The following is a 23,234-nucleotide window of genomic DNA, read 5'->3' as shown; positions in this document are numbered from 1 at the left end:
TTCCCCAAATTTTTGACGGTTTAGATTTAACGTCTCTTGTGCTTTCTAATTGGCCTGGGTTACCTCAGTCTGAGATCCATTAGTGGGCTTAGATCTTTTCTCGAACTCCCTTTTTCTACTGACCGCCCAAACGGAGGATGAGTCCAAGGGGGCTGGCCTGGGCCTCTTGATTGACCAAGGTCTGGCCCAATGTTTAGTGTGTTAGTCTAGCTGTGGATCAGTGTCCTTCCTTGTACAGTTGTACACTCGTACTTGTCCAATCTCCAACCGAACTCTCTCCGTCTCTCGTACTCGTACATGGGAGAAGAAGAAGAAGAAGACGACGACGACGACATGTCCCACTTGTTAATCCAAATCCGATTCTGTTTTTGAAATTATTATTCATCTCAATGAAATATACCATAGCGCCTTATTTCCTAGTCTTTTTAAAATTAGTCGAACAAATTGAGACGTTACAAGAATACAGTACTAATTATTTACTCTTTTTCCCACCGTAAATGAATTAGTTTTATAAAAGAGTTTTTTCTATTAAGTAAATTTATTAATTTCGTTCTTTTATTTTATTTTTAATTTTTAATTTTTAATTTTCGGAGGTGATACTCACGTAAAGATCTCTTCCATTGTCAATTGTTCTAAACCCAACCGTACTCTCTCTCTCCGCCTATCGTCTTCTCCCCTCGCCTGCACTGCAAACCCTATAAACTAGTGCTGGACAAGGCCAATGGCAATCGGCCATTACAGCTTTGCAGGTACGATTTCTCCTTTTTCCTCTGCATTTTAATGAGAAAAGCTTTTAACTTGATGACGAATTGACCCACTGGCGCTACCACCCACTGCATGTTCCATCTTTGCAATTCATCCTTATCTTCTGGGTTTAACTTATATATTCTTGTTCGCTACCCTTCGACTCCCCCAAATTTGTTCCAGTCGTTCAATTTTTCAATGGTTTCTAGGGAGATTTTTTATTTATTTTTAAAATCTGGTGTAAATTTTATAAGCAAATCCTAGTCGGAGACGAGAGGGTCAAGTTAATCAGGTCTTTGCGAATTCTGATGATATGATTTCAAAGTTTTATGCTTTTGAGATTAGATTTACTAGCAACATCAGGTTTCACTAGAAAAGCTTTAGCCTTTTGATTTAGATTTACTAGCAACATCAGGGTTCATTAGTAAGCAAGCAGTCTACCACCCCTTTTGATGAGTTCCTCCTGCTTGGAAACTTGAGGCCGAGATAATGCAGAAAATTTTACACATATATATTATGATGATCGATCAAATGATCAGTTAAAACTTATATCTGATTATCAAGGCAATACTTTGGTATACCCATATGAAGTCAAGTGATAATGCAGCTTCCTCAGACCCTCACTGACGCTGTGTCTATTAACACATGCTTTTGGTAATTGGTATACACGTGTTTGTAGGAGAGGATTCCTAAGGCTTTGCATGTGTATTACTTATGCTGTTAGCAAAGACCTGCTTCTGGGAATTGATACCAATAGCTCTTGGATGAGTGCAGTCCTATGTAATGCTACTAATGTATGGATCCAAGGGTTCGTTGGCTTGCATTGTCTGTCGAAATTCTTTTATATGCTTGTAATTTAGTTGATATATATGTGTGTGTGTGTGTGTGTGTGTGTGTGTGTGTGTGTATGTATTTCAATTTTCCAGATAGGCTTATGAACCTTCCTTTTTGCCTTTTTTTTGTACACTTCAAAATAATCTGCTCAACTTATTAATCTTCTGTTTTTTTAGGAAGGGGGGATGCACATGTTTGGTCATGCGGATCATCTTTATGACTTCTTTGATTCAACTTGGAGATATGGATGGATTGGCAGTTTAATCTCAAAAAACCGCACGGATGTGGTGAGTTATTTTAATTTTTAGTAAAACCTGTTGCTTCTCTATTTATATTGCTGCACCAAGAGATTTAAAAGATACCTCGCAATTTCAGATTGGCTTACCTGTGTGGAACTCACTTTCTAAGTTGGTTGAAGAAAGGGAAACTCAATTTTCAACCTTCATGGATCAAAGGGAATTTATAGATATTAGTTCATCGGATAGTGAATTAGAGATAGAAGAAAGGGAATATGGCAACAGCAGAGTTCTTCCAAGTTCGCTTTCTGGACCTAGCTCAAATCCAAGGAGTAGAGGTTAGATTGGGTTTTGTATCACAACCCCCCCCCCTTCCCCCAACAAACCCAAAAATGTTTAGAATAAGTTGTATATATTATTAATTACACGACAATTGGTGGAATTTGCAGATTATTCTGGGCAGTTTAGAAAGATGCCTTCTCCTAGAAGAGCATATGCTTCTAATGGCAACTCTCCTAATGTTAATCAGCACACACAGGTGAAACAGAATTTTAATCCCAGTTCAAGTGATGATATAAGAACCTCAAATCGACATGCTGCTCGAGCACATAATGATAATGTGGAACGGCCTCAAAGTAATCATTCACAAAGTTCTAATATTTCTCTTAAGGACTACGAGGCTCAGAAGAGGACCCTTCCACAATCTATGCAGCTATCGGGACCAAGTACTTATGCAAGCAATGGCAAGGGCCTTATGAGAGACTATTCTAGTAGGGGCTATGACAACGAATTTATTAGGTCTGAAAGCAGTGGGAGTAGGGGCCAGCCTCCCTCTTTCATGCATGGAAAGTCATTTTCTGCTTCACAGTTTGCGAGTTCAAGTGACCCTGCATACCATTCTGGGACAGGTGACGAAAGGGTTGCTGGCAGTGATGAGAGACTGATATATCAAGCAGCATTAGAGGTACTTCTGTACTCAGTTCTAACATTGTTCCATTGCTATTGGTGCGGTAAGCAGTTTATTCTTGATTTCTTTGTGAGGTTCAGTAAAACAAAAATTATTGGGGATTGAATTTTTGCAAAGAGACCTTAACACGTTCAGAAACCCAATAGGGGTGGCCAGCCATGTATATAGTGCAAAATGAATTTTGTTCGGTAGTCTTATGGTAATAAAGAATTAATTTTTCAAGGTACGAATCTTTGGGGCCAAAACCAGTTTGAAAGGGAACATAAATGTGTCCCTTTCTCATGTTGTGCTAGTAATAAAAATTATTTGTAGTCATCTTTCCTTCCATTTTCTCCTTGATGGTGCTACTACCAATTCATTTGGTTGCATTAGTTTTTTCTTTAACCCTTGTTTCATTTCATTTTCCAATCACTTTATTTTTTTGTTGGGCTCCACGTTCTTGCTTACTTAAACTCGTTATCTTGTAATTGGATACTATTTTTTTAATCTTGATCATCAAGTTTAGCAGAGTTGTCCTAACAATACAGAGAGATGGTGGGTTTATGCTATTTCTTAAAGTTGTTGAGGAATTTATGGGTAAGACAGATCTCATAATTGTGAGGCCGAGGCCATAATAGTAGGTAACAGAAAGGTGATTGTACCAGGGTGTAGCAATTGAAAATCTGAACAGGATTGGTCCTAGATATGGTTGTCTTAGTCGCATAACAAGGAATCCTCTTTAAAGGAAGTTTGGTTCTTGCAGGATCTCAATCAACCAAAAGTTGAAGCTACTTTACCTGATGGTCTTCTGTCGGTCCCTCTTCTACGACATCAGGTTTTTCTCTCTTTTTATAATAATTGGTTTCACCATTCTCTTGAATTCATCATTTTCATGAACTCAAGTAAGTTTACGCCCACAGAAAATTGCTCTGGCATGGATGCTTCAAAAGGAAACTAGAAGTCTGCATTGTCTGGGTGGAATCTTAGCAGATGATCAGGTTATTCAATAATAATAGTCATCTGACCTCTAAATCTAAGCTTAATCCTTTCTACTAGACTAAAGGTTTCATATGTATGCCCTATTTAGATTCATAATGCTTTTATCTTACAGGGCCTTGGTAAGACCATTTCAATGATTGCCCTTATACAAATGCAGAAGTATTTGGATTCAAAGTCAAAATCTAGAGATTTAGGCAATCAGAAAACTGAGGCTTTAAATTTGGATGACGATGAGGACAATCCCAACGGTGGTTTGGATAAATTGAATAAAACTGAGGCACCTGATCATCTTCGATCAACTCCAGAAGTTAGTACATCTTCACGATCAATCAGAAAGCAGAGGCCAGCAGCAGGTACATTGGTTGTGTGTCCAGCAAGTGTTCTTCGACAGTGGGCTAGGGAGCTGGATGAAAAGGTTGTAGAGGAAGCAAAGCTGCGTGTTCTTATTTATCATGGAGGCAGCCGGACGAAGGTTCCTGAAGAACTGGCTAGCTATGATGTGGTTCTCACAACATATGCTATTGTAACCAATGAAGTCCCAAAACAACCTTTAGTTGATGATGATGAACCTGATGACAAAATTGAGGAAACTTATGGAATAAATTCTGATTTTTCAAGTAATAAGAAGAGAAAAAAGGCTTCAATTATTAATAAGAAGGGAAAGAGGGGCAAAAAGGGAATTGATAGTTCCTCTATTGATTGTGGTTCTGGGGCACTTGCAAAAGTGGGTTGGTTTAGGGTGATACTAGATGAAGCTCAGACGATTAAGAATCACAGAACTCAAGTGGCTAGAGCATGTTGTAGCCTTCGAGCAAAAAGAAGGTGGTGTTTGTCTGGTACTCCTATACAAAATACAATTGATGACTTATACAGTTACTTCAGATTTCTTAGATATGACCCCTATGCTGTATATAAGTCATTTTACAGTACCATTAAGGTTCCAATATCAAGAAACTCAATCCAAGGTTACAAGAAGCTCCAGGCAGTTCTGAGGGCTATAATGTTGCGTCGAACAAAAGGTGAATATATTGTTCCGGTTATTTGATTTGCGTGATAGTTGGTAGTTGTTTATATTTGTGCACTTTCCCATTTCAAAAAAAATATATTTGTGCACTTTTACTAATCCCTTAGGTTTGATGCCTTACACATGAGGCTTTACTTTCTCATGTTGAACTAGGTTACCACTTTCTGCGAGTTTCAGAATTCCATATTGAGAAAGGGAATATTTTCTGGTTGAGAAATAATGGCAAAAATAGTATGGTCTTAAGCCATGCTTTGTAATTTGTACTTGCTTAAAACACTGTTAGAAACTTGGAAGAACTCATTTCTTACATTTGCTCCTCATAAAAGAAGTGAAAATGTACATTGAAAGCAAGAAGCAAAATCTCTTCTTTCATTTTTCAGTTGTTTCAGCTGTGTGCCCAATTACGTTATTGTACTTTGTTGTTTATTTTTGGATGAAATTATTCGCAACTAGTTATAATTTACTACTGTGCATTTCTGTTAAAGTTTATTTTTTGGTGTGGTTGTTGATCTGATAAATATATTCTACTTCTTTACATACAGTTTGGACAAACATATTATTAAAAATTGTTTGTCACTGTGTATGTCGGTTATTAATGAAGTCTGTTATTGTTCCGATGCTGTGAACTAATGTGGTTGTTTTTGACACACTGGACTAATTTTGACTTAAACTCATTGGTGCTTATCATAATTGGTTACTTTATGTAGGAACATTGATCGATGGGCAACCTATAATTGAATTACCACCAAAAACAATAAACTTGAGTAAAGTGGAGTTCTCGTCTGAGGAGCGGGCATTTTATACCAAGCTAGAAGCCGATTCACGCACTAAGTTCAAGGTGCTTTCCCCTTCAATTTATTTATTCTACTTGAGACATCTGATATTTCTTGAGTAATCTGAGATGTAAGTGACAAATGCGGCTAGTGGATTTATTAATGGGAAAATATATCTGTGCTGTTCTAATGTGCCCCGTACATGCTACTTTGTTGGATTTTTTGAGGTAATTTATATTTATTGCAACCTGGTCCAGGTTGAAATTTCATGCTGTAATAAATATACAACCTGCAGTTTGTGGAAACCTGCAGTTTTGAGGAAGATTCGTTTGTGATCTCGTGAAGATTTAATTTGGGTTTATAGATATTCGTGTGCTGATTTGTATTGTTTCTTGCAGGCATATGCCGCTGCTGGCACAGTAAATCAAAATTATGCAAATATTCTTTTGATGCTTTTGCGCCTCCGGCAAGCTTGTGACCACCCTCAGCTTGTTAAAGCGTATGACTCAGACTGTGTTGGGAAAGATTCTGTGCAAATGGCAAGGCGACTCCCAAAGGATATGATATCCCATCTTTTGCATCTTCTGGAAACTTCATTGGCTATTTGTCGTGTATGCAAAGTGAGCTTTCTTGAAACCCTTCCAAACATATTTCCTTTGTAGCTTATAAGGGCCTGTAAATCTTTGTAGACTTGAAAATTTTATTAAGTTAATACAAAAACAACTGTTCTGGAAACTGGTCAGGTACATCATGCACACATGGAAGGCTGTGATGACTGCCTGTTCCATTGTTAAATGCAGAGTGTGGCAACTCTATGCACTTCCTGCTTAGGATAGTTCCTTCCTCCAAAACTTTCTTCTGATACTATACGCTTTTAGTTAAGGGCTCGGCCAATTATAGGAGATAAAGTGCTTGTACTTACCATGTAAAAATGGTGTCTGCATTTTGATTAGTTTATAGCAAAGCAACTTGTTTTGTTTTGTCATTTTCTCGATTTATTTCTCATACTTGAAAATATATGTTATTGAGACGCAAAGGTTTTATAGATGTGAGTAGCGCAGGACCTAGAGAAGGTAACTGTCTCCTTTTCTGTTTTTCCCAATATACTGTGCATGATTGCAATGAAACCTTTCAATAAATATTCCTTTGCGTTGTGATGCTTCAGATTGAAACTATTTACTTCCTTTCTTAGCTCTTCTAATTATTACATACTTATGCATATTATCTCTCCTGGACTATTATATACTAATCCATATTATCTCTCCTGAATTATAGATGTCTTTCTGCGTGGTGTAACACATTGTTTTAAGTAAAAATGTATTTAAAATTTTGAAAGAAAAATATAGTCACACTTAACTCGTTTTGGGGAGTTAGGGAGGAATCTGGACATGCTTAACTAGGAAATTTCTGTGCTGATGATTCTCTTTGCAAATTGAAAGTGTCAGATTATTAAAAGGATATTGTATAAATGTGGTGAGCCTATTTAATTCTTATAGTATTTGATGCTTTTGGCAGGATCCACCTGAAGACCCTGTTGTTACTATGTGTGGCCATGTATTCTGTTATCAGTGTGTTTCAGAATATTTGACGGGTGATGACAATACATGCCCTGCTGCTGAATGTAAAGAACAAGTTGGTTCTGATGTTGTTTTCTCCAAATCCACTCTCATAAGTTGCTTCTCCAATAATCTTGATGGTACTCCGACGAATTCTGAGTTGGGCGAGAAATCAATAGTGTTACAGAATGAGTATAGTTCATCTAAAGTCAGAGCTATTATTGAGATTTTGCTTTCACATTTGGAACATAACTCTGCTGGAAGCAATGGAGACCCTGCTTTTGGAACTGAAATCACAGATATTAGATATTCTGGCGTTTCAAGCTCACCAAATAGTGGACCAATAAAAACGATTATTTTTTCCCAGTGGACTGGCATGTTGGATTTAGTGGAAACATCATTGAACGAGTATTGTATTCAGTACAGAAGGCTTGATGGGACAATGAGTCTGGCATCAAGAGACAGGGGTGTCAAAGATTTTAACACTGATCCTGAGGTTTTGGTCCTTGTCTTGATAAATTGGTCAAATAATGCATAACTGCTTCTACGTTAGTTCATCATTTTTACATGATTAACCCTTTGACTACCTCAAACTGGTCATTGATTTTAACATCTTTAATGGTTGAAATATTTTGCAGATCACTGTTATGCTCATGTCACTAAAGGCTGGAAACCTTGGTCTAAACATGGTTGCTGCATGTCATGTTATCCTTTTGGACCTGTGGTGGAATCCAACCACTGAAGATCAAGCTATTGATCGGGCACATAGAATTGGACAGACCCGACCTGTTACTGTAACACGTCTCACGATTAAGGATACAGTGGAGGACAGGATATTAGCTTTACAGGTATGATCTTATACTTAATATTTCTGCCTTCCAAGTTCAGTTTGCAGTGCGGATGTACTTTTTTTTTCTTCATTGGGTTTTCTTTTCCGTCTGGTTCTGATGTGTAAAGAGAAAAGGTTGCTGTTTTTCTGTTATATTTGGGGAATGCATATCTTTTAGGCTAACATGAAATACTCGAACAGAAGTTATGCCAGTTCTAAGTCTTGATATTGTGTCATTGACTCCCATGTTTTGCAGGAAGAAAAGAGAAAAATGGTGGCATCTGCTTTTGGTGAAGATCATGGTGGGGGCTCTGCTACACGTCTGACTGTTGAGGATCTGAGATACCTATTTATGGTCTAAGAACACAACCAAGCGATTCACAATCTTGTTTCTGGCATTAGTATCTTTGCTGATTCAAAGAAAAAGCTGGTCTCGAAACAAATATTTAGAGAATTATGAACCGGGATCCTGTTAAATTAAGGATGCATGAAATCAGTATTAGCAGCAGTAGTAGTAGTGCACTGCCCGATAATGTAGGCTCGCATGGGACTAATGGGTGGATTTGCATCCGAACCTGCATCTGTTTTTTTTTAGGGGCTTTTTCCCGGGCCGAAGAAGGCATTTTTGTTCCCAACAAGTGGCGAGTAGCGAGTGAGCATAGGGCTAGGGCTAGGGGACTTGCTGTAAATATTTTCTAATTTATTTTATTGTACAAAAGAGTGTACTAGTAGTATAGCTTCCTTTGTTTTAGTTTTGTTAACAACATGGATGATAAACGTTGTTTTATGTGATATTATTTGCAATTATATCTTGGTAAAATCATTTAGTTTTGTTTTTTGCTGTTAGGTTGGTTTGTGTCAAGTAGACTACTGTTTTTGCTTGTTGATACTTGACAAAACTAGGGCCGACCATCCCATAGAAGGTCATCATCTTCCGCTACTCCTATTTTTATCTCTAGCCTTGGGTCAGTGAAATATTTACTAGCTAAGCCTAAGCTAGGGTTTTACTTCTCCTCTTCTCTTGGATCCTCGTTAATATATTGGGTTTCCTCTTCTTTACTTGTATTGTTCACACACATTACACGTTATATACACACACTTCAATTCAAGTTTCCCCCTTCCTTTTATTTCTTTCGACTCTCTTCACTTTTTGGAATGTTTGATTCTTTTGTATCATCGGCTATCTCATATTCCTTGTATTAAAACTATATTTTAACTAAAAGCTTTCACTAAAACGTGCGCTAATACACAATTTGTATGTTATTTTACACACTTTCTTTTTAAAAACAACCAACGTAATAAAAAAGAGAATTCAAATAGAGAAATTTGAGTGTTAAGTGAAGTCACTCTCTTAACCAATTACTTGCTTTGCTCTACTATTACTTCTCTTAGGTAGGTACATGCGTGGTAATTCGTAAGTCACCATATTTCCACCCTTTTATGTCTTCCTGCCAATTCAAAGATGAAAAGTGAAAAGGAATGGTCCACGTACAAATAAAATACGATGAGCACATATTACATTATTTTACACTCACTTCGCAAGAACAAAAGGCACACGAACATGTTTTTAAAAAGTTTCATCTAAGAACCTCTTAGAACAAGTTTAACTAAAAAGACGATCCACTAAAGCTCACTTCATTGTAATCTATACTATATATACCTTTCTTCAAATACTATATAGTTCATGAACTTGAATTTAAGCATATATTCAAAAGAAAAAAAAAAGAAAAAACAGAGAAAAAGGAGCTAGGGACCACATATTATAATTAATAAACTGTTCAGCAGACATTGGGTCCAAAACCCACAAAACCGTTGGCTCCATCAAATGAGATTTGGATGCCCTCTTGCTGGATGTTGCCTATTATGGAAAGTCCGGAGGCCGAAGGAGCAAATGCAAAGCAAAAAGTCCCCTTCTCGTCCACCGGAATCAGAAAATTGCTCGCCGGAAGCGTCAGGATGGGCCCACCCGAAAAATAAAACGACACCGTCGGCACCCGAACCGACACGAAGCCGTACAGGTCATAGCATGTGTCAAAGATGGACACTCCCGACGACAGCCGAGGGAGGCTGGCCGTCTGCTGAAGAAAGGTATCGCGGAAGGCCTCGTAAGCCAACGTCGGGAACCTTGTCACGGCGGTGCCCGTGTCCATCACAACCCCTCCGTACCCCATCTCGGTTTGCCGGAATACGTCTCCGGATATGGGCACCCGCATCCCTCCAACTCCAAGGCCCGCCAGCCCCACAAAATACAAACTCGGGGCCCGCGGGTTCCGGATCAGCGGGACCCATGTAGCACCCACGGGCATCCCCCCACGACCGAACTCCAGGGACCCTCCTCCTCCTCCGCCGGCTGCGTTAGTACTTGTAGTACCAGAGCGGCCGCCACGGCTGACCAAACAATAAGTGAAGGCACCTCCGGTCAGGCCGGCGAGCTGACCAACAAATGACATGGCCCCACCTCCAAGGCCCAAGAGACCAGCAGCTCCCACAAACATGCCGCGATTCACGTGGCCGCAGCCGATGGCGACGTTTCGGACGAGGGCGCGTCCCAAGGTAAGAGTTTCGAGGGCAAGCGTGCCCTGGGTGTAGGATCCGTCGCCGTAGGAGGCCTCGTAGAGGCATCGACCGGAGTGGCAACCGGGGTTCTGGAGGCGGCCGCAGAGGGAGGAGGCACAGGAGACGCCAGAATACGAAGCAGAGCGGGCGGGGTCAAAGATGGGGTCGGACTGGTGGTAACAATGGGTGCAAGGCTGGCACTGAACCCACACGATGTCACTGCCGGAGTCAATCACCATGTATTGGCTTCGTGGTGGGCTACCCACTCCGATCCTCACGAAGAATTCTCCACTCCCTTGCTCCATACCTGACACCACCCCCGACCCAAAATCCAACGACTCTAACTCTGAGTCTGAGTAGTTGAGGAGGCGCCGTGTGAGGCTAGCAAACCTTTTGGCATCCCTTTTCATGCGTGCGCGGAAAAGGTGGCTATGGGAAGTATGGCTGCCTTCATTCCCATTCCTGTTTGAATATTGCGACGACATCTTATCCCTGTGGACCACCTTCAACTTCCATTTTCCGACTCCGGATCCGCCATTAGTGCTTCTTTCATATTCTTCATGATCTATATCATCTTCATCATCATCATCATTTAATTTGCTGCCCGTGGTGGTGCTGCTGGTGACGTTGTATGCAGCCCTTGGTGCCCAGTTATTACTTTGAATTGCCGTGATTGTTTCCTTCACGTTCAGCTCTTGAAACTCAGGGTACGTAGGGGAAGTAGTTGTAGTATTGGTGATGGTGGTGGCCGCGGCGCAGCTGCTAATTAGGAGAAGAGCAGCCACCGATAGCAGTAGTAATCGTGCTTCTGCTACCTTCACGCGTACGGCTACCATGGCTTGTCTTTAATTAATTGCTTGAGAAGAGTCAAATTAACTAAGCCTGCTCTTAACTCCTACGTACTACTCATTTTAATAAGCTATCCCTTGCTTGAAAGTTGGGTTTGAAATAGTAGGGAGATGGGATGTGGGATTATTTGCTTTGGTCTTTTATATATAATGGCATATATATATAGGTGACGCTAGAAAGTCTATTTAGCTGAAGAGTAATGTTAGGGAGATTAAATTTATAAATTAAATTTGTAAACTAAATAATGTGTCATCAATAGGAAATGAGCACATTTATCAACATTTAAGTAATAATTCAATCATCAACTTTCATGCTATTTAGTTTACAAAATTTAGTCTCCCTAGCATCACTCTTACTTGAATCATGTTTTGTGGATTATATAGTGAATGTTGATGGTTTGATTCCTTCTTTAAATCAATCGCCACATCATGTGGTTTATAAAATAGGAGTTTTAACGAAACACTCCCGGTACTGTTCACTAACAAAAAATGACATTTTTACTCAAAAAAGTCACTCCTGATACTATTCATTTACAACACATTTTTGTCCTTTTGATTAAAACTCAAAGTTTTCAAGTTATTTTTGTTAGTTTTCCCTTATAAAATATGATCTAAAAACATAATCTCCCTAGCATTTTCATATAGATGTATAGAGAAAAAAAGGTGAGGTGGAATAATTGGGTTATCCCATTTGTGCATGATCGATGGGGTCGATTCTATTTTGTTTTAATATTATTAATTGATGACATGAGAGGGAATTCCACTATCTTGACTCTTGGGTTAATTGAGGTTAGCTAGTAGCTATAGCCACCTTTATTCAGCTTTACTTTCTCAATTCTTTATCCTTTTGGGTTAATTGAGTGATAGCTTCACCGCAGGATGCCATCCATCAAGCTTTAATTGATGTATAACAGGCGGCTAAAAGGATCGAATGAAAGTTTAAGAATGTTTAAAATCAGCAGCAAAGCTCATTGTAGTATATGTGTAGATTTAGGTTTTGGTGTTTGATTTGGTCCGTGAGAGAATGGCAACGCGAAGAAGACTCGCCACTTTACCATGATGCATTGGCAATTTTGGCTGAATTCCATTATTTACTAGTGTGTTTTCTGTGTTTTGTTATTTCTTTAATTTGTTTTCTATTTGTACTCCTAAAAGGTGCACGTCTAAGAGGCCCTAACCATTAGTGGGAAAAAGTTGTATCATATCATTCAATCAATAAACTTGAAGTTTTTTCATTTATTAGTGAGTTCCATATTACTAATTAATTATGGCTTATTTCGTTCGATTTCCACGTTGTGTTCATTCATGGACATGTAGGATATATATTTTTTCCGGAAAAAGAAGGGAAAGCGATAGAAAATAAATAAAATTTAAACAAATTAAATGAAGAATGAAAACAATTCTTTCTTTATTTTGTCAAAAAGAACGAAAACAATTCTATTTTATATATTTTTGACAAATAATAGGATATTGTATCACAAGAGTAACACTCTCACAATAAAGATGCATCATCCCAATTGAGTATCTTAATTGCTACAAATATTTATTTTCCTCGCATATATAATTATATAGAGTTAGCCTTTTCCATAAGATTTAGATAGACACTATTGTTGAAGCTTTAAAAGGGTGATGTTATGGAAATCATTTATTTAAATAATGTTTTATAAACTATATGACGTGCTTTTTAATGACTGAATTATTATCTAAATATTGATTAATTTACATATTTATTTATTGATAACACATCATATAATTTACAAATATGAAATAAAAATTTAATCTACTTCTCATTACTCGCTTAAAAAATGTGAGAGAATTATAAACAACAGAATTTCTATGATGTATAATGTACTCCGTAGTGTTAGCCTTTTCATAGGTAGGTGTGCACTATTATATTATGTTTCTTTTAACACAATCACAGATTACATGTTATTATTAAGCATTTATGTGTGTATATATATATATACACGCGCGCGCGCGCGCCGAGGCTACATGTAAAATGTATAGGATGAATAGGGATGCATGGATATACATACATACATATATATATATATATATATATATATATATCTATACTATTATTAAGAGAACCATCTTTGTTAACTTTTTGTCACTTTTTTTTCCTATTTTGCCCTCATCTTTGATGCACAATATTGACATCAAGAGGGCAAAATAGTAATTTTATGTCTTTTGAACTTTTTGCCCTCTTTTTTCTTATTTTGCCCTCACTTTTGATACACAATATTTACAAAAAAAGAGGGCTAAATAGTAATTTGCATATTTTGAGAAAATGACAATCATATCCCTATTTTACCCTCACTTTTGATACACAATATTTACATAAGATAAAAAATATGTACTTATTAAGAGAAATTGTTCTACCATCATTTTTTCATACCAGTAAGTAAAATCATGATGTTTTTTGGATAGTTTGAATGAACTGAAGCGATTGCGCTTGAGGAGAACATGGGAGGAGATGGACGGTTGAAGAGGTTTTAATTTTGTCAATCATATCTCTATTTTTCCTATTTTACCCTCATTTTTTTAGAAAATGACAATCATATACCTATTTTTCCTATGACAAAAAAATATGCCCTTATTAAGATAAACTATCTCATCATCATTGTCTCATACTCTTTTTAAAAATTTTAAAAACTAATTACATTCCTTAATAAAAAATCAAAAAATAAAATAAAATTATTCACACACACATAATATGTGCTCATCTTCTAGTGTGTGTGTCTATATATATATATCATACATGTAATGATTGCAGAACATGATCAACATGCTCGCATGAGTAGGTAATTGACCACCTGGTCCAGATCCCGTAGGGCCAGGGCCCATCCATGCATGAGGACTAGCGTACACGTATACTTTTCCATCGCACGATTAACAGGCATTGGATGTACAAACAATCATGGCATTGGCATGGCTATCTCCAGGTGAAGAAATTTTTTATCGTGACGAGAACACTATTGGTACATTACGTGTTTTTACATAAGTGATGAAAAATTTTATTTTTTAAATTATTAATTTTTTAACACACATATCGTACTATTTATATAACGATACGTGATATACCATCTCGTGTAATGATCACATTGAAAAATCTCTCCTGCAGATGGATAATCGGTATCAATATCGAGAGAGAGAGATAGAGAGAGAGAGAGAGAGAGTCGTATGCTACCCTAAACCCTAATTCCTACACACACATGCATACGGTTCATTTGAACGGCATGCAAGCTTGACAAGGCATTTATTTTCCACTTTCAAGAGATCAGCTTAATTTTCTTATTTGCATACACATGTGCGATCAATAGGTACGTACGTACCTTAGAAAAGTAGAGTGCCTTTTTTTTATCAGCATTGGAAATTAACTTAGGATAAAATATAATAACAAGATATATAAAATCGCCACCACCTTCCTCCATCAATGAGTGCATTGTTCGTTTAAAAGCAAAGATTGCATATAATCCAACTTTTGTCCCTATAATGGCGGCTGAGCTCACTCTTTTGGAAGAATTCGCTGCATGAATACTTTTTAGTATATATCATAATTTCATCTAATCAGATTTGAATAAATAAAAACAATATTGGAGAGATTATTTTTTAGATTAGATTTTGTAGGCCATGTGATGTAGAAGTTAATGATTAGATTCTTTGTTTGATTAATTAAATAAGAGATTTAATCATTAATCACCACATCATGTAGTTTATAAAATATAATATCTCTAGCATCACCTCAAAAAAAAAAAAAAAAATCTAACGACGATAACTGCCTAGCTTATGGGCAATCTAGCATCAGATTAATTTCATAACCGAGCGAAGTATATCCAATTGCTTTTGGAATTAGGGCTAGAAATTCGATTGGATATGGATATATTGACAATCAACATTTTGATGTAAAGATGTAGCTGGATCGATGATATACAACATAATAATCTTGAGTTGTAACAATAATAGGGTTTTATTTAAAATCACTGAAAAGCAATCAAAGAGTAATGTTGTAGAACTAAATGATTCTAGCATGTCTCCACTAGCCAGTTACAGTATCGATGATATCCCACTTCCATAGCTTCTTTCCGATCCCATCCCATTCAGAGAGAGGGAGGTGGAGGTGGAGGTGGAGGTTGTGGTTTTCCAAAGAGATTAAGATAGATATAGGGAGGGTTAATTATATAATATTCAAATGAAATAATGAATTAATACGACAAGGACCAACCAAAGTAATAGCATAAAAAATTAGGAAACAAAAATAAGTGGGATGGATGAGTTGGGAGTAGAATATTTAAAGATGTGAGAGCACCATCGACAGAGACATATTCCAATAATTGTACAATTATAGCACCTAAAAGTGGTTCTTATTTTCAATTAAGTAGTCTCTGACTCTCTGTCTCTATCTGTTTTCTGAGGTTTCTCTCCGACTCGCACCACTCACCACTCACCACTCACCGGATGCTATAAAACACGTAACGTATACATGCACTTGCTTCACATGATTATATTATTATATATGCATCAAATTAAACAGCTAGGTGGTTGTTGGGACAGTCTGGGCTGGATCAGTGACACGGGCTGGGACTTGGGTTCGGGCTCCGACTGGGCCTGCGGGGGATGATGATCATAATCATCAAAAGATTCAAAACCAATAGAATGACAAGTGAGTTGTTGAATGAGGGCCGGCAGCTCACAAGTAACAAGGCATTGTGGATTCCAAACAAGTGTCACCATCACTTGTTCGTATCTCACCATCATCACCAGTAACGAGGCATTGTCGTCTGCTCATTTCATTTCATCGTCATTGTGGCCTGCTTGTAGATGATGGATCATCTTCACTGGTAATACTAGTACAAGCACAAGAGGATCTTCACCGGTAATACTAATACATACAAGGCATGCCAACTTCCGAAAACTTGTATGAATAGAGAGAAACAAATTGTGCATAGTGTCGCAATTTGTTACAGATGATTCCACTCACAAAATTTTAGTTAGTGGCGTGGTCAGTATACCATAAATAACAATAACTTGACAACCTCCGAATTACATGCTCTCTTTCGAATTGTATCACGATTTATCCGTCTGAAATTAACCTCAACGACATTAACATTCTTAAGCACACACAGGCTTAACATCACATCTTCCTAAATTAATTCACGTATCTCTCCAATATGTTAGGCTTTGCAAGTTAAAGTTATTGCAAAGCCACCCAGAATGGTCTGCAAAGAATCAAGGTCTGCAGAGATTTGGCGGGAGCAAGAAAGGCACAGGTTAAGCAATGTAATGACTTTTCAATGCTTCCCTTCAAACAACCACGCAACAAGTTAATAAGAGGAAGATTCACCTCATTACAGATTCTTTTACAAAGGATCTTCCACCTGAGCTGCAAGAGCAAAGAATAATTATGAGCCCAACACTCAACATGCATGTGACTTCACCAAGGGTAATTAAAATACCATAACTGTAAGCCAAGACTCACGCATATTCAAGGTGGATATTCATGAATCGACGGTTTTCCTTGCTTTGTGATAGTGTTACAGAACCTTCAATGAGTTGATCTTGCTCCAGCTCAATTGGCTCATAGAAGTACAGCACAGTCTGTAATATTGATTCATTAGACGGGCCGATGAAAAGTTCACAGTAAAATATAAATGGAAGATCAGGGATAACTACAAAATACTTATCAAGTTATGATGAGACTGATGATTTTCTGTTTCCAGGAAAAAACTGAATGCCTTTTTATACTGACAATGTAAGCATCAAAAACCTTAACCAGTCAAGTTATCACCTAGCTGGCTAGCCAAAAGGTGTGAGTTGGAGAATTGTCAAGATACTGTACCTGTTGCCAATGCGTTGGAGGGTCCTCAGGTGCAGTGGACAGAACCAATGCTTCGTTGGGATTTGCTCGTTTCTTCCTCTGCTGACCCTCCACTGGAAGATTGTTAAAAAGCAAGGATGGTGCCTGATTATTTGTAGGAGCTAACGTAGGTCCACTGAATTCGACATCAAACCAAAATGCAAACCCATGTAGTGGAGCTGTAAATCAAGAAATAATTACAACCACAACAGCGTCTACTGAAGTAAATGAGATTAATACAATAAGAACTTCCTCCTCTAACAAAAAAAAAAGTACACTCAATGCATAAACCCACACAGAGAAAAGAATTCAAGGTTATAAAAAATATGTAGTGAAAACAATAATGAGATAGACGAACTGCAACATATAAGAGAGAGAGACCTCGCATCATTGACTTGAACTTGTAGTTTGCCGTAACAGATTCTAACTCATGATGTGTAACTGTATGGCAATCCACATGCTTAACCTACAACCAAATAGTAACAGCATGATGCCTTAGATTATATACTTTCTTCTAAAGACAAACAAAAATCAGAGAGCTTCAGATCATAGTATAAAGGGCATCAGATGGAGGTGCGAGGCCGCTTAAATAGAAAAACCTCAGGCACCTCCTTAATGACCTCAACTTCCCAAAACAGACGTCTCAGAAGGTGTTCGAAAGAAGCATATTCACCAGAATGTTGGACCACAAGCAAAGTCAAACTATTTGTTTGACTGGGGAAAATAAATCTATAAATTGATATTAATGAGGAGCATGCATATATGAATCCAGTAGCCATAACAAGAAGGAACAAACAGTTTTCTGCCAACAAAATGTGTAAGGTCAAGGAAGTAGCTCATGCCCGAGTCATGATTACTCTACTTCACCTCAAGGTTGATTTATTGGTAGCAAAGAAGGGAAAGGAAAAAAAAAATACAAACAAGAAAGCAGAAAATGAAAACGTCCACATTTGGTGGGAAAGGTTATTACCATCAAGACAACCCATAAGTATAATGAAAACTATAAAAACACATAAAAATCTGGAACTATACTGAGAGAACTCACCACATGTGGCCATGTCAAAACATTCTCACCCACAATCGTCTCAACAGATGGCTCTTCAAACGCACATTGTTTTGCCAATGGCAACATGGCAGACACTGCAAACAAGCCAATGAAAGAAAATGATTCTGACCTCCAAGCAATAAAACTTTTCTACATTATACAAGTGGAATGGTATTTAAATGAATGCTGATACTAAGCTCAAGTAAGGATTATCTTTAACATGAGTCTAAAAAAATGTAAAAAAGCATAAAGTTTAGGTGAGCTTCTTGATGGTCAGTTTTTTATTTCGTGAGAAGGGTCACATTCCCCACAAATACTCCTGCACCGGAGTGTAGGAGTTGTGCTCCCCTACTGCAAATTTTACTTTCACATATTTTCAAGAGCTCCGCTTAGAATGGGTGTGACTACTGATTGTGTCCTAGCAACAATTCCATAGATGCTGGTAAAATTTGACCAAGGTTGAAAAACTAATTGAAAACAGTTAAATGGCATTAAGCATCGTCTTCAAAGACCCTATAAATAACCAAATCCGGGCAAGGCATGTAATGTGTGTTATAAGTTCAAATAATCTAATGTAGTACAAATCCAATATATGGCGATAACAATTGAGATCATGTTATTTTATATGATGTATACTCACTGTCAATTCCATAAACATTGCGCCAGAAATCTATGCTTTCACTGTATCTATCAGAATGTGTGATAGGTGCCATGTACAACTGCAATCATACAAACTAAAAATCAGCATGAAAAAAACAAATTCATTCATCAACAGCTGCTACATTGTACAAACTTGAGCTTGACAACGCTACATCCCCACTACACAAGTTGATAACATACATGGATATGAAGCCAGCACCAGTGTAACAGATTTCAGAATTAAAGATGCAGATGTGACTGTAATTGAAAGATCAAAATCAAAAAGAAAGATACCGTTGCACTTGAAGGAAGTATTAGACCTCCAGGTTTTAGCCAGCGATCTCTTGCTGTGATCACACTTCCCAGCATACTCTATAATAGGCCAAAAAAAAAAAAAAAAAAAAAAAAAAAAAGAGCAAGCATGCCAACAAAAGAAATGGAAATATATCATAAAGTTGCAAACCATAAAACAGCACAAGTATACGTATTCTGAGGTACAATCCTATATCCAATACTTCACTATACAATCATGAATACAGATACGTTAACAGCTACCTCATACAGAAGCATGTAGCCCATCCATTCTGAAATTATAACATCAACCTCCTCATCAATATTGACATCCTGCAGAACTATCATTTTTAGCAATAGATATTGTTGGCTTGTAATTTGTAATTCAGATCAATAATTTGGGAAAGCCAAACAAACTCGTCAATCTCTCTCTCTCTCTCTCTCTCTCTCTCTCTCTCTCTCTCTCTCTCACGCGCGCGCACACACACACAAGGAAAGTCAACAAAATTGTCTTGGTTGTACAAGCATACCTCAACTCGCCCATGTAGTACGATGACAGTTTCAGATAGATTGTTTGCTTTCACAACTTCATTTGCCTGCTTACAAATGAACGAGATTAATCCAAATTACAAAGCCAATCCTAAAGCGTCACAATTAACATATTTCATCTTCATGAGAATGAACTTTTATTTTCCCGGATACATCATGCACAAAAGTTCAAGCTAAAGATACATATAGGTAACTTTGACTCAGGTACTTCCTCAATCAGAGTTTAAGGGTAATGAGACATTTTACATTCAAGCAAAGACACCGAGAAGATCAGAAATAAATGAATACAGAATCAAATCACATGCAGATAAAGTAAAAAACATTACAACAAGAACTTACCTGCACTGCAATGTCACTTGCATCAACAGCATATACCTGGTAGGTTGCAACAAAACACATAAGAGAATGCTATACAGAAAGTAAAACAATGCCAGGACGGGACACAACATAGAAGTGACTTAACCAAACTACAGACATTAAAATCAGGGGAAGACTGTCCAGTTTTATTCATCAGATATCACATTGAAGAGAACGAGCAAAAATGGCTGTGACATATTTTGAATCAGTAGATGGAAGTAGTGATTTGACACTACCAAAACCCATAGTTAAATGAAATGCATACCATCCTTCGAAACAAAACGCTTTTCCCCATGTCAAAAGGAAAATTATTGCAACTAAACACATACAATTTGGTCAATATCTTATTTGCAAATTTATGAAATATTATTGAAAAAACAGCTTACACGTTTTGCACCAGCCTGAGCACAAAATATAGAAAGAATGCCTGTGCCGCAGCCAACATCCACTACAACCTGCAAGCATCATTCAATCAAGAATATAAATGAGCAATTCACTGCAGAAACAACCCTTCTCCACAGCGTCGTGCAAACTGAGTAGAATAGGCATGTTCTGCGCATGTGAGAGTATGATTCCCCAGTATGTTAAGTTCATATGCATAAGGTATGTCTTATAAATATTGCAGAAGAGGTATTTACATCCACAGAAGGCAGTACCAAATAGAATACACATCATTTCTTAACTACAATTATAGCTGCATTACTTTGCCTGCTATAGAGCTCTGGTGCTGCATGATTGCCGCCCTATAAGATTCAGTGCGTACACGGTCCTGAATGATGACAGATTGCCACATCAGTCAATAATTTATATGACGATCAAATTGGAAAAGAAAACCCTCATCACAATGTATTTTTTCCAACGACAAAGCATAAACAGTTACCTTGAAATTTAAAACTACAAAGACAGGGAACCTTAAACAAGATATACTGATGTTATGGGCCAAATCTTTATACATGGGTTCATATTCTGATATTCATATTCGCATTCCCACTTGAGATGCATTCTCTTAAAAGACGAAAAGCAATACAAGTATCAACAATGGAATATCGCATCAAACTAATTTCGTATCCTCCGCTGCCACCGGAAAATCAAACAGCAGTAAAAACAAAATGAAACCCTAAACATTCTCGCAATCATCTGGAAAAGCAGATGGAAAATTAGCAAGAAAACAAAAACATATGTGCAGCAAAATGCACCTTGATCATTTCTTCGTGGATGCCAACGTGCGCGTAGGAGTGGAAATAGGCCATGTCGAAGTCCGTACAAGGCGCTCCCTGTTGTTGTTGCTGCTGCTTATTGTGCTCAGAAACCCTAAGCCCGCCAAAATTACCACCACTGCCGAAGTTGTCTCTGAGCTCACGTGACCTCGCACGTGTTCCCCGGCGAACTCTATCCCTCTGGCTCATCCCGTGTGGTTGTTGTTGCTGCTGCTGCTGGTAGCCGTTACTGTAAGCCGGGGTCGAGTTCATAGTTTTGGTGACAACTCGCTTGCTCGCGCTCGCTCGCTCACACTCCCAAACCCCAATATTTCGAGAGACCAAAATGAAAGCGCCGTTTGACGTTTTGCATTTTGCAAAATTGGTTTTTTTTTTTTTTTTTTTTTTTCCCCTTTGTTATTGGCATTTCGAAAATCTCATTCTTTGAAAATAAAAATAATAATTTGTGAGGAGTGTATAATGAAATTTTTAGAGTGTCAATAACACTTTTCTTTTACTATTATCTTTTGTATTGAGGGCCTCTCTTTAAACCCGGCTAACTTCCAACCCTTTGGGTTAGAACATAAAATTTAGGTTCTAAACCCTCTTGCTCTAATTTTTGGGCTAAAAATCAATTTTGGGTTCAAATTGATCATTGGGGTAAATTTAACCCAAGAAACTAACAATGCAAATGACCTGGCCCACTTTAGCGAGTGGACACGCCAGAAAAAGAAGGAAGCCACAATCCACTTAGGCCATCTCCAATCAACTCGGCCAAAAGGTTATAAGGTTAAAAATAGCTCGAAATAACACGAAAATCGTCTCCAACCGTAAGCCCCACTAGGCCAAAAATTGGAAAACAGGCCAGACAGCTAGCCAACCAACCCCAATCTAGCCCAAAATTCAAAAGTAACGGTAACCTGACGGCAGCTAGCTGTTACCGTTGCATTTGATTTTTTTTTTGTTTTTTTTGGACAAACTTTTTAAAAAAAAAATATTCTAATTTTTTTTTCCTATAAATACCTAAGCCATTCCTACACCATTTTTCACATAATTTTCACCATTCCATACTATCTTACCTCATTTTATTTCAGTTCTTCACATTCAATTCTCTTACCTCTTCCAATAATTTTTCCTTCATTTTTTTCAATATTTTTCAAATGGCCACATCTACAATGAAAGGGAGGGCTTGGACCCGAAAAGAAGATTAAGCTCTTTGCAAGGCTTATATATGGGTCTCGGAAAATAGTGTGAAGGGGAGTTCTCAAACAAGTGAATGTGTTCGGACTCATACGTCCAAAAAGTACTACAAGTTATACGGAGGCACCACTCCACCGATTTTCCAAAACAACGAGAGTTGTTATTCAAGATGGAAAAAACATCTTCATCCAAGTTTGAATAAATGGCATCAACTTAAATTGAAGTTGTTGAATAAATGGCATCAACTTAAATTGAAGTTGTTGTAGTCTTTGATATTTAAGTTGTAGTCTTTGATATTTAAGTTGTAGTTTTTAAATTTAAGTTGTAATTTTTAAATTTAAGTTGTTGCAGTCTTTAAATTGAAGTTGTAGTCTTTAAATTTAAGTTGTAGTTTTAAAAATGAAGTAGTTGAATCTTTAAATTGAGGTTGTTGAATCTTTAAATTGAGGTTGTTGTAGTTTTCAATATGTCCGAAAACCTTATTTTAATAAGATAGTTTAATTTAAGTAACTACATTAATTCAATAAAAATAATAATTTATGTTTGGCCTATGACCATTTGACCCCCTCGGTTGGAATTTTTTTTGTCGCATGGCTATGTTTGGCCTATGACCCTTTGGCCCATTGGTTGGAGATGATATGAAATATGGTTTGACATTGTTAATTAAAGTATAATTTATTGGAGGTCTATAGTGCTAAAGGGAGCCCGCAGACCCTCATTCGGTTGGAGATGGCCTTACACACCCCAAACGTGGA

The 23,234-nt window shown here is 37.5% G+C and overlaps 2 protein-coding genes and 1 pseudogene across 6 annotated transcripts; 1 reads left to right on the top strand and 2 right to left on the bottom strand.

Moving 5' to 3' along the window:
* Nucleotides 1-232: 232 nt before the first annotated feature.
* LOC137737447 (helicase-like transcription factor CHR28) lies at nt 233-8,748 on the top strand. 3 transcript variants are annotated; one of them, XM_068476924.2, is made up of 13 exons: nt 455-749; nt 1,755-1,865; nt 1,954-2,152; nt 2,264-2,352; nt 2,485-2,778; nt 3,524-3,595; nt 3,681-3,758; nt 3,872-4,778; nt 5,491-5,621; nt 5,955-6,176; nt 7,072-7,608; nt 7,751-7,960; nt 8,198-8,748. In XM_068476924.2, exons 2-13 carry the CDS (start codon nt 1,764-1,766, stop codon nt 8,300-8,302), a joined length of 2,946 nt encoding a protein of 981 aa, XP_068333025.2. In that variant the 5' UTR covers nt 455-749; nt 1,755-1,763; the 3' UTR covers nt 8,303-8,748. The 3 variants fall into 3 exon arrangements, 2 of the variants coding, with proteins under 2 accessions (XP_068333024.2, XP_068333025.2); XR_015954732.1 differs by having other exon boundaries at nt 233-749; nt 2,264-2,778; nt 7,072-7,660; XM_068476923.2 differs by having other exon boundaries at nt 233-749; nt 2,264-2,778.
* Nucleotides 8,749-9,411: 663 nt separating this feature from the next.
* On the bottom strand, nt 9,412-11,474 carry LOC137738312 (protein ASPARTIC PROTEASE IN GUARD CELL 2 pseudogene; annotated as a pseudogene). The gene has a single exon (XR_015954733.1). The product of XR_015954733.1 is annotated as a protein ASPARTIC PROTEASE IN GUARD CELL 2 pseudogene (transcript).
* A 4,777-nt stretch (nt 11,475-16,251) lies between these two features.
* Nucleotides 16,252-21,642, bottom strand: PRMT6 (protein arginine methyltransferase 6). 2 transcript variants are annotated; one of them, XM_068476727.2, is made up of 14 exons: nt 21,280-21,642; nt 20,787-20,852; nt 20,470-20,538; nt 20,066-20,101; nt 19,708-19,773; nt 19,442-19,510; nt 19,181-19,258; nt 18,888-18,966; nt 18,248-18,342; nt 17,584-17,668; nt 17,185-17,381; nt 16,825-16,943; nt 16,690-16,728; nt 16,252-16,581 (listed from the first exon to the last, which is right to left on the bottom strand). In XM_068476727.2, exons 1-14 carry the CDS (start codon nt 21,550-21,552, stop codon nt 16,575-16,577), a joined length of 1,278 nt encoding a protein of 425 aa, XP_068332828.2. In that variant the 5' UTR covers nt 21,553-21,642; the 3' UTR covers nt 16,252-16,574. The 2 variants fall into 2 exon arrangements, with proteins under 2 accessions (XP_068332828.2, XP_068332829.2); XM_068476728.2 differs by having other exon boundaries at nt 16,547-16,728; nt 21,280-21,641.
* Between the last annotated feature and the right edge of the window lie 1,592 nt (nt 21,643-23,234).

The sequence above is a fragment of the Pyrus communis genome, chromosome 13, assembly GCF_041283825.1.
Source record: "Pyrus communis isolate YQ-2024b chromosome 13, ASM4128382v1, whole genome shotgun sequence".
NCBI classification, from domain to species: Eukaryota; Viridiplantae; Streptophyta; class Magnoliopsida; order Rosales; family Rosaceae; genus Pyrus; species Pyrus communis.
This window is presented reverse-complemented; position numbering and strand designations above follow the sequence as displayed.